Consider the following 11,632-nt stretch of genomic DNA (forward strand, 5'->3'; position numbering starts at 1 on the left):
CAGAGCAGTGTGTGTTTCCTATGGGAGAGCAGTACTACCTAATCCATTCTTTTTACACAGCCCACCAGTCCCTCGGGAAGGTCCCTGTGCCACTTGCCCCCTCGCTGTCTGCCCCGTCGGTTCAGTCAGGGACCATCGTGTCTTTGGGGAGGGGCTGTCACTCTTCTGAGCACATAGACCAGCTGGGCTCTGTGCATAGTGCTTATCTCTTGGTGTCTGTAGCTGGTGAAGGGGGTTAAGGCATGAATTCTTCCTTGATCGTCAGTGGAGATGAGGAGACGAGGTTGGGGGCACTGCTGTTGCAGAGGCCTCCGATGGGTCCGAGCGTGCTGACAGCCGGCGGGGTTGGCGTGGTGGTGCTGGTGGGCTGGCTCTGCTGCTGCAGCTTCTTCTTGTTCACCTTCCTCTCCTTTGCCCTCCGATTCTGAAACCAGATCTTCACCTGAAGAAAGAAAAAAGACGGAGATGCAGAGCTTAGGATGGATGCAACCAAAGGTGACCGCCCTCACAGTCTCCCTGGGGCAGAGAGGGTATCTCCACATTTGGAAAGGGAGGGATCTCTGTGGATCAAGGTGTGGCCTCTGCTAACTGATTGGGCCATGGCCCTTCCCTTCCCCATCCACATCTCCATCTCCCCCGGGACGTGGTTTTCCCGGGACACTGCAGCACTGACCTGCCGTTCAGTCAGCCCCAGGGCAGCAGCCAGCTCAGCCTTGCGGCGGATGGTGATGTAGCGGCTGTAGTGAAACTCCTTCTCCAGCTCCAGGCGCTGGTGGTCCGTGTACACCACCCTGTACTTGTCTTTTGTCCTGGTCTTGCCTGGCAGAGAGAGCAGAGTGGGAGGTGAGCCGTGGGAAAGGGCAGCAGGGGAGGGGAGGGAACATCCCCAAGGGCATGGAGGAGATGCTCCACAACCACCTGTGGAGAGCTCAGCAGAAACAAGGCAGTGCCCTGGGGACCACTGGGAAAGGGAATCGTGAGGCTCCTACTGGATTTAATGCCCATCCTGGTTACCACCAAGGTGTTCCTCCCCGTTGGAAAGTACCCGGGCTTTGGTGGAATTGCTTGATGGAAAGAGCAGGAGGTGGTCAGAGGCACCCCAAAAAGATGGACCATAAATCCCATGTGTCATGACACACAGTCCCTGAGAGGAGCAGAGCTGCAAGTCCTGTGGTGGACTGAGGACAAGCTGCCTGGGATTACTGGGGAAAGCCCATCTCTTTGTCAGGAAGCCCAAGACCAAGGTGTCATCACTTGAAGGCACATGGATCAGAGACAGAAAACCCTAGAATGACAGCATTTCTCTGAAACTGAGAGGGTTATTTTCCTTTTCCCTGTACTGATCTTAAGACAGAGGGCAGTGCTTTCCATGCATTTTTCAAGATCTGCTGGAGAAAGCCCACAAGATACCTAAGCACTCCTGGGGACTGGCTCCATGGGCCAGGGATTTTTGGCCAAAGCCAATCTGAATCTCTCCTTGTTCACCCCAGATTAGAACAGAAGAATACAGTCAAAAGTAAGCCCTTTTGTCTCCTCTGTTAGTTCCTTTGCTAACCCACAAACACACTGGATTTGTGGATCTCTGCCTGGGCTGAGGGCTGAGGGGTGCAGGTGGCACTCCAAGGAAGGACACCCATGCCTGGCAATTTGCTGACGAGTTCCTGGTGCTTTCCTCTGCAGAAATGCCCATGGACAGGGAATAAACACAGGTGTGAATATTTGCTTCTCCACCCAAAATTACAAAATCCTGTTCCAGGGAGACAAGAGGGATGGTGCTTGGCCATTTGTTTGCCTGGCAGACACATTTGCCCATCTTCTCTTGAATTTCTGCTGCTGAGAGCAGTGCTGCCATGGGAAGGAGCAGGAGCAAGTACAGAACAGCTCCATGGATTTCCCTGGGGCTGCCCTGGGTGTACCAGCATGGACAAGATACTGCCCATCCCTGCTGCAGATGTGCAGAGAGGGATCTCTAGTGACCCATGAACCTGTATAACCTCACTTGCAGCCTGATTATGCCGGGAAGGGGGGTCTTTGTGTGCCTGCCATCCTGTTCATCCATTCCCCTTAAAATGTCTTTGGCACCTCAGCCAGTTTGGGCCAAATCAGATGGACATTGGACAGTCTCAGCAGTACAATTAAATTCTGAGCCTCCCAGTGGAAGCAGTGATACTAGGAAGAGGGAATGAACCCAGCAAGGCTGCAACATGACCAGGAATAGAACCAGAGGTCCAACACCAGGGCTGGACTTCAGCCACTAACTTGTACTTGAGGGATGTGATGAATTCAGTGACTGCTTCAGAGAGTGAGGAGTCCAGCTCATCCCAGGGGTGGTCAGAAGTGAACACCTAATCCCTCCTCACCACTGCCAGGTCAAACCTGCCTCTGGACACAGAGGGTGACTCTGCAGGTCAAAACAGGGTAAAAAAGGTAATTTGATTGAGCAAGATGTGTGTGGAATGTCTGCAGAGACACAGCTGAAACGCAGGAATTCAGTGTGCAAGGGGTCTACAGCGGCTTTGCTGGGTGCTTGTCTCCTATTTGGCACATCAGCTCTGGCAGCTCAAAGCAAAACTGCCCACAGGAGACATTGCTGGGCTGGAGGCACCCAGCTCATGTAGGACCCACACTCTCCCCTTGCTCTCCCACAGGACCCTTGTCCTTTCCGGGGGTCTCTGCCTCCTCTCGGCACCCCACAGGGGAGGAGTTCACCAGCATGAAAAGAATTTCTTCACCCCAACCCAGCAGGGACCTGTGCTGAATTTGCAAACACAGCGATCCTGGGAAGTTACAGAATAAACCAGATGCGCCGGTGGAGATTTATGTGAGGTTTAGCAGCTCTGTGAGAAACTGGGCTCCCTTTGGCTGCTCCAGGCTCGGGGGCTCCCACAAGTTTTTTTCTTTCTCATACATTTATCTTTCTTTTTTTTCACTTGAAAGCAAACACTTTTCTAAAAAGATAATAACTTCCAAATGATCTTATTTGAAATACTGCTATTTGAATACCCTACCTAAAAACACCTGGAAAGTGAAGGAATTGACAGATACAGTTAAAAAAAAATAAAAATAAAGTATAAAGAATAAAGGCGGTTTGCGAATACCACACATGCCATGAATTTCAGTAGGAGTTATTATTTCCTGCTGCAGCTGTAAATAGATCCATCACAGCTTGTTCTTTGTTATTCCCTCTTCATCGTTCATCCTGGATGGAGGGCTGTGCTTTGCCTCAGGGCTGGCAGAGCCATCGCTGATGGAGCTGGCACCAGGCTCTTGCTGCCCAGTGTCAGGTAGAAAAGACTCAAAGCACAGGGCTCACGACCAAGCCAGAGATGGAAAGTTATTCACCTCGACTAATTGCTGGTTTCGGATGTTTGCTGAATTCTGGGATGTGCTGTGGGTGATTCACAAGGAAAAGAAAAGGATTCGAAAGAAATACTATTGACAATGAATAATTCAACTACCTTGAATATGAATGCTGGGTTACACTTAATTCTCTCCTGGAGAGTTTTTATGGCTTTGTGAAAAGAAAGAGGAAATTCAGGACGAGCCAGCCTGGTTCCTTATGGGGAGCCCTCATGCCTATGGGGAAACCCTGATGCTGCAGAAGGGAGCACTGCTGAGCAGAGGGATGGAGTTGCTCCCACATTTACAGCCAAGCCTGGCAAAGGTGTATCAGGCAGTCCCATGGCTGGGAAAGTTTGGAGCTGAGGCTGCTGTCCCGGGAGGGAGCGTGAATGGGGTGCATGGGGTGCACAGGGGGTGCTGGTGATGTCTCCTAACACAGTTGCTGGCCACTTCCAATCCTGCTGTGCATTTACAGCTCCTCCTGCTTGTCCCCAAAAGACCAGGCAAAGGAACAGCTCAGGCAGCCAAATGGAGCCATTCATGGGGCCAGTGGGAATGGTTTCGGCTTTGGGATCAAGGCAGGGCCAATGGCTGCGTGGGGAGAAGGGATCGTTACTACTGTTAATGTATAACCCTAATAGCACTCACCTGAGCCATGATTAGATAAGGGAATAGCTTTAATGTGCTGTGCAAACCCCAAGGGACGCGCTCCCGAGTGTGCACACACACACACTTGCACAGGGGGATGGATCCCAGCCTGGATCTGCTCTCTACAGCAGCCCTGCCCCAGAACAGGGATGCTGGAGATCCTGCCCTGGGCTGTATCAGGAGCCTGGCAGGATAAAAGGAAAATCAAACTGGATCCCTGCACCCACCATCCATGGTCACAGCAGAGGCTGCCAGGGAGGTGGTAGTTCACCCTCTCTCGGGTCTTGGCCTGCCCAAAGGATGGCTTTAATTAAGAAACTGTGCCCCAAAATCCCTGAGAGATCAGCATTATGGGACATTGTGACACTGGTGCTGAGCAGCTCTGAAATCAGTTGGAAAGGAGCTCATTCAGACTAGGGAGGAAAGAGATTGCAGGGTGGCAGGGGCAACCTGGGTGGAGGTGGAAAACAGTGAAGGAACAAAAGCTGGGCATGTGTTGTCTTTTCCCCAGTCCTGCCTGGTCCCACCTTCCTGGTGGTGCTCAGGCCATACATTGGCTCCCTCTGTACAGCCTTGTCTGCCCATCTGTCTGTACTGGGTGCATGGTCTATCTGAGGGCATTACAATATTTTAATGCTGAAAAACATCTGTGTGTAAGTCCCTGCACCTAGGGAGCACCTAGGAAAGAACTGGTCTGCACTGGGGTTAAAATGCAGAAAGACAAGGCTCAAGGCTCCGTGTGGGTGCTTTCTCGCCATGATGAAGCAGTTTCATTCTGAATGAGCAGTCCTTCCATCCCAAAGGAAACAGTGCTCTATCAGGATTTGGCATTTCTCCACAGGGAAAGGATCAAGGAAAATTTCCCCTACCCTTGGCAGAGCTTAGGCCATGGAAATGGAGAAACTGAGGCACGGAAGCAGTTCCAGAGCAGAGTGGAGACCCAGGACCAGAACCACAGCTCTGCTCACTGGTGGGACTCCCTGGACGGCTTAACCCTCAGTCCTTCTGCAGCTCCACGGGGGAAAGCATGGGTAGCTCCATGGAGCTAACCCTAACCCACACCTGACCCACACCTCCACAAAGACAGGGACAGCCGGCAGTGACGCCCCATGACAGACACCCCAAACCCAGAAGAGGGGTCGGCTCCTGAAGCTCGGGAGACTCCAGGTTGGCTGGAGCCATCCTCATCTGGCAGCCAGCTGTGCTCCAGCTGCCTCTGTGTGGAGGGGTCGATGCTCCCTCTGCCGAGCAGAGGTGACAGGAGCCTCACTGAGCAGTGACGATGCTGAGGCTCAGCACAGACAGCCCAGCTCATTTCACCATCCCTAAACTGACTGGAAATGGGAACCCCAAAGTCTGCACAGACAGTGGCAGGGGCTGAGCCTCTGATGCCCTCCCTGTGCACCCCCTGCCCCACACTCATTTACTCCCCTCCTTTCCCCTCCAGCTCCAGCAGCCGCTCCAAAACACCCACGCTCCTCTGTGGCCTGGGAAGGGGGGATAAACCCGAGTCCCCCACCCTCCCTCCTGAGTGCTGGGAACCAGCAACTCTAGGTTTTCACAAGCCTTCCTGTGCATACTTCAATATCCTCAGCTATTTTTCCTCTGCCACAGGAAGCAGAGGAGTGATGGATGGGGCGGCCAACACGGGGCGAAGGAGCAGAGCCATGTGGTTTGCTTCATCTTGGGCAAGGAGGAACGACCCCCTCCGGAGGGCAATCCTTCCAGAGATCCCTGCCTGAGGTCATTCCTCTGCCAGAATGCATTGGATTTTGACAACTGCTGGGTGTCAAAAACTGGGTGAGAGGAACCACACATCCCCACACACTCATATTGAGTGTCTCTGTACTGCAGAGGGAGGGGATGCTGGATGAATCCTCACCCAATGGACCCTGCCAAAGCTCCCCAGTCTCAACTCTGGGTTGGGAAAATGTCCATTACAGACATCAAGGCAGAGGCAGAATTCATCTGTGCCACAGAGTGTTGCAGGTCCCTTCAAGGACCCCAGTAACCTTCCTCCCCAGGACACAACCTGGTTCCAAAGATTTCAGAGCAAACAGCAGTGCTCTTTTGGGCACCCACTAGCAATAAAACCTGGTTTGGCTTGGTGCAGCATGCACTGGAAATATTTCACTTGCCAAACTGCACCACTTGACCCAATGGCTTTCTAGCCTCCTGCTCACAGAGGATCAAGCTCTGTGCTCCCCCAAAAAATTTGCTCTAAGTGCAGAGCTGTGGCTGGGGGTTGCATGCCCAGGGGTTGTGGGACTGGCAGAGCTGTGAGGCAGAGCCCAGGGTTGGTGCACAGCAGAGCTGCTCAGGGCAGCCAGGCTGCTGGGAAAGGGCAGACACACCTGGTCAAAGAGCTGGATTTGGAGAGCACAGACTGGCCCTGGCTGGGTTCTGCACTGCTGGCACAGTGTGACTGGGCCAGAACTGCACCCACACCCACACACGTGGGAAAAGGCACCCCTCTTGCAAGCCTCACGTTCCTCCCAGTTGGTGCAAACACCGAGGGGATAAAGAGCTGGTTCCTGGTGTTTGCAGCGAGCTGGCAGTTCCCCATCACAACCATATGTATCTAGGGCATGGACAGCACAACTGGAGACGCTTCAACCCCAGTGGCAGCAGCCTGAAGCTGGGTTTTGGGACAAGTCTTTGCCAGCCCCGCTACGATTCAGTCCTTTATTTTGGCAACTGGCAGATTCCTTCAGTTGTTCCCATGTTTTATGGGTGCCAAGCTGAGTGCCAGCCAGCCTGGCTCCTGCGATGGGTCAAAGACCACACCAGGGTGGGAGGGCGAGGAGCGCTGGGGCGACAGCCAGAGCCTGCAGGATGGAAACAGCCTGATCCAGAGCACTGCCTTCACACCAGCCCTGAGCCAGCTCATCCTGACCTACCACCTGGATGGATCTGGCCCATCTGCAGCAGGAGGAGGACAGCAAGGCAGCGAGGGTCCCATCTGGGCACCAGGGTTCCTCTCCTCCTTTGCAGCCCCATAGGGCTAGGCCGATCCTCACCGTGGGGCAGCACGGGGGGAAGGATCCAGCCCCTTATCCAAGTGATCACAAAGCTAACAGAACTGGAGTGGCTGTCCTTGAAGGGTCCCCTTATGGGAAACATCTGTCATTGGCCAGAGGTTTAAAGTGTCCCTCTGCTAATCCTGGGGTATTAGCCAGCCAAGCCCATCACGTAGGTACTGCCAGTGCTCCAGGGAAACCCTTTTTGTTCAAGGAAAGTCAATTCTAGGGACGTTTAAGAGGCCTGTACCTTGGCCAGCAGGCTAAGTAGACAACAAACTCCAGCTGGGGCCAGGAGCAGGTTGTGGGTTAATAATTCAAGGGGAGAAGACTGATGGGGCCCAACACACAGACACTGAGAGTCCTGGGAGAGCGAAGGGTCTCACAGGGAGTGACCATATCCTAAAGAGGGGTTCCCCATACAGGGGTTGACCAGGGAAGTTCACTGTCCTCCAGCCACCACCATCATCCCAAAACATACCAACCATGGCATGAACCCCAGCAGTCCAGGGGAAATGTTTCTGTCTCATTATTGGGATTTTTACTCATGGGCCTCACTAGGAAAATAAACAGAGCTGGAAAACTGACCTAGAAACAGTGGAAACTGAGATGGAAAACTGCACACCCAGCAAATCACCGTTCACCCATGTTCAGAGCACCACTCTTTGCTCTCCATCACCCCAAAATCTGCCCAGGCACCACGGGCATTGGTACGACATGAAGCCCTGAGCACATTTGCCTCCCCAAGGGACACTCCAATTGCACTTTCACTTGCAATATTTAGCACTGCTGCCCTGGCTGGATTAGTGACCTAAAAGCCAGACCCAAGGCAGTATCTAAGGATTTGCATGACTAATGAGCAGTGGGTGAATTTCAAAGTTCAGCCAACCCCCTCTCCAGCCACCTTCCTGAGCTTTTTATAAACCCGGGTTGCAATTCACAGGGAAGTTTGCAAATAATTGTGAATAAGGAGGAAGCATGAGGCTCTGACACGCTGCTCATGAAGATTTTATGAGCAGAAAAAGAGGTGACACTGGAGAGAGAAATGAGGCCTGGGGACATCTTCCAGCTCAGTTCCCTTTAATTCCCCCTTCCCAGCAACTGGTGCCGCAATCCCTTGTGCTGCTGAGTTATCTCGACTCAGCCGGGTGAAGCACGCATGTGTGTAGCAACAGGTACATAAAATCACCCCCCTGCAAAGCCTGAATCTGCAGTGAGTCACTGGGAGATTTCTCATTGATTTTTCTCGGGCTCTGGATCACGTTTGCAGAAGTCCCCAACACACTCATATTCCCTGCGAAACGTTCGCTGTTACCACCACGCAGCACTTCCCCCAGAGCTTTCAAACCAGGGCCGAGGGCTGTTTGTACAAATCAAGACAGAGAGGGAACCTTAATTTACAACTCTCTGAAGTATTGTGATTTATAGCACTCACAATGAAAGTGTTGATATTTATAGTGAAAAAGTCTCTGTGTTCATTTCCTATTCCCACTGTGGTGAGATGGGTAGTTTATCAATCCAGACTGATTAAAGTCCAGCTTATTGATTCCAATAAAATGATTCATCTAAGAGCTGCACCCTTATCTATGTCAAACCCATCTCTGCCTTGCACTCTTTCAAGCTTAATGGAGACTTTTATTTAAAAGGGCAGCACTGGAAAACACCAGAAGCACCCCACCATCTCCCATGGTCCCACCATGGCCAAATCCTGCAGCCACTTGGCACCAGCAGCACTCGGCTTGGACCCAGCAGAGGAACAAGGACAGGTCCTTAATCTGTGAGTGCCTTGGAAAGGGACCTTGTCATCCATCCTAAGGAAACCCCCATAAGAAAGGGCCTTTCACCCCAACATCCAGCCCCGCATCGCTGTGGTGGGGCTGGGGCAGCTCCTCTGTGTGTGAGAGGAACAAGGCCCATTTATTTGTTCCTTTGTATGTATTTGATCTAAGAGATACAAACTAAGCAACTAATGATATTTTTCCAGAATTCAATCAACTCAATTGTCGTCTGACTCAATCAGAGGCACTTTCAAGCCCCTGTTTTATCTCAGTCCCACTACTGGGTGTAAACCCATGCCCTTGATCCAGAGGAGAGGTGTGCTGATGGCTTTCCCCTCTCATTAATTTTCCCTCCCACCTCTTTCCTCAGAAGAAACTGAGATGTTTAAACCTACAGAAGTGGCAGAGTCCCAGCTGCAGGGGAGGGCTGCAGATCACATCTACCCTAGGCAGAGGGGATCCCTCAGCTCTGGCACGCCTGTGGGTCTCCATCACTGGTGTGGGGAGAGTCATTTTTCCTAAATAGTTATATTCAGTGCTTAAAATGGGACAGGAAATACCAGCCTGCCTCTCCCCTCCTCTTTCCAGACTGGGGCTGTTTTTTTCCATTTATCAGGATGTTCTGCCTGCTCCGCTGCAGTCACTGGTCCCCGTTCCTGCCACACAGATCCTAGGAACACAAGTAGCTATTTTCCATGCTGGAAGACCCCAGGCACCTCTGCACAAGGCCCTTACAGGGGCCTTGGCCAGTGGGAATAGCATGGAGCCAAAAACTGGAGACACTTTGCGAACAGGGAGCCCCAGCCCTGGTTCCAAGGATATGGGGCTGCAGTAACTGAAAATACAGCCACTCCTGCAGTGAGTTTTGCCCCAGCAGAGCTCTGAAGAGCTCATGGCCAGCACAGGAGAGGGAGAGGGGTGGCAGGTCCAGGCAAGCCCTGTGGGCAGAGGGTCCCGCTGAGGCAGGACAGGACCAGGCTGGGAAGATGAAAGGGTGAGGGTAGGTCAGGACAAAGGGCCCCCTCACCTCACCTCACTGCCAAAGGAGCCAGCCGCCATCTCCATGACAAAGAGAAACCTTTGTCAATTTGGGCTGGCCCCAAGGGGGATCTGCCCACTGCCTTTGAAGTGGGCAGCAGGGTGGGCAGGGTGCCGGGGTCGCCCAGACGCTTTCCCCAGGTCAGGAGTTCAGCAGGGACAGGACCCCATGGACATGGGGACAAGACCCTGGGGACAGCATGACTGCTTGTTGCCCACGCCAGAGGTAACTACAGGAACCAGGGCACCCTCTTCTGCAGTGCCAAGCACCCACCCATGGTGTGCTGCACCCGTGGCACTCACATCCACCCTCCACGTGGCACTGCCCCCAACACTTTGCACACACACACTGCCCCTCACACACCCCCCCGAGCACAGCACTGCCCTCCACACACAACACCCTGCACGCACACACTGAGCACGTAGCACCCCCCATACACACCCAGTGACACTGTCTGTGCACGTGTACTGCTCAGGGTACCCTGCACACACACAGAGCCTGTAGCACCTCACTCAGTCCACCTTCTGTACACACACACACACACACAGAGCCTGTATTTGTGTACAGTACCTTCCCTTCACACACTCACACACACACAAATACACACACACAGCGTGTGCACACCTGCCGTACACGGGCTCTCACACAGCCAGCTCACACTCTCACACACAGACACAGCCCCACACACTCACCCTTGCATGAGACCTTCCCATCCAACACCCCTTTGGGGTCTCTGACTCTGCCCATCCCTACCCTGTGGCCGCAAGCGAGGACAGGGGTGCCAGGATGGGGAAAAGGACTTTCCAACCATATAACCCCAGCTGCCACCGATGCGGAAGGACCTCCCTGCCCATCCTCAGCCCCTGCCACTTCGGTGGTGGGGTCCCCTGCTCTTTGGAGACCAGGTAACACACCGAGGGCAGGCCAATCTTGCTGTCCCTCTGGCAGTTCCCATGCAGGGAGAGCCACGGAGCAGGATCCGGCCCCACAGGACTTCTAGTCTGGAGATCCTCTGCACTGAGGACGGCGCAAGTGTGCAGGGTTGGGGATTTCCTTACCGTTGTTGCTGGTGCTGGGAATGTTGCGCCTCATCCACTCGTACGGGGTGCGTCTCTGGGCATTAGGGGAGAGCTGGGGGACAGAGCTGCTAATGGGTGGAGGCAGGAGTCCAGAGCCTGGGGGCTGCATGGGGTTAAAATCTGGGGGGCTGAATCCAAACTGCCCCGGGCTGGCAGTGGAAGGCGTCGCAGTGGTCCCGTAGGAATGCCAGTCCTCCTTGGCAGGGGTGTAGGGAGACCCCCAGGCGGCCGCCGGCTGCCCGTGGTGCAGGTCATTGTTAATCCCCGGCACATGGTGGTAGCTGGCGAAGTCCGAGTACTGGGGCGGCCCCGGCACGTAATTCTGGGGGTTGAGGTTGAGGCTGGGATGCCGGACGGGGCTGGGATACATGTTGGTGTCCTTATCCAGAAGATAACCTACATACATCTTCCCCGGCCGTCCCCACACACATGCTGTGCCGCCGAGAGTCGCGGCCGCTTGGGTTTGGCGGGGAGGCGGCCGCCCCTCCTTCCCCGCCACTCACCTGGGCGCCTTGGGGAGCCTGTCCTGGGGCCAGGCACCTCCCTGCCCACAGGCTTTTATTGGGCCCAACCTCTCGCAGCATTTGCATTGAAAGGCAGGTTTGCATTTCAAAGTGCAGGAACCCCAGCGGGTGAGGGGGACTGAGTTCAGACCTCCCACCCTGGCTGCAAGGAGGACGAGGTGGTGGGTGACCCTGGGGACCAAAGACCCCATCTCCCCTCTGT

The 11,632-nt window shown here is 53.9% G+C and overlaps 1 protein-coding gene across 1 annotated transcript; it reads right to left on the minus strand.

Annotated features, from left to right (window-relative positions):
- Positions 1-126: 126 nt before the first annotated feature.
- On the minus strand, positions 127-11,340 carry CDX1 (caudal type homeobox 1). Its single transcript, XM_027895318.1, has 3 exons — positions 10,886-11,340; positions 674-819; positions 127-442 (listed from the first exon to the last, which is right to left on the minus strand). The coding sequence occupies exons 1-3, from the start codon at positions 11,310-11,312 to the stop codon at positions 236-238; spliced, it is 780 nt and encodes a 259-aa protein (XP_027751119.1). The 5' UTR covers positions 11,313-11,340; the 3' UTR covers positions 127-235.
- Between the last annotated feature and the right edge of the window lie 292 nt (positions 11,341-11,632).

Source organism: Empidonax traillii, unplaced genomic scaffold (genome assembly GCF_003031625.1).
Source record: "Empidonax traillii isolate 1590-97213 ecotype Southwest subspecies unplaced genomic scaffold, ASM303162v1 scaffold455:size476776, whole genome shotgun sequence".
Lineage (NCBI taxonomy): Eukaryota > Metazoa > Chordata > Aves > Passeriformes > Tyrannidae > Empidonax > Empidonax traillii.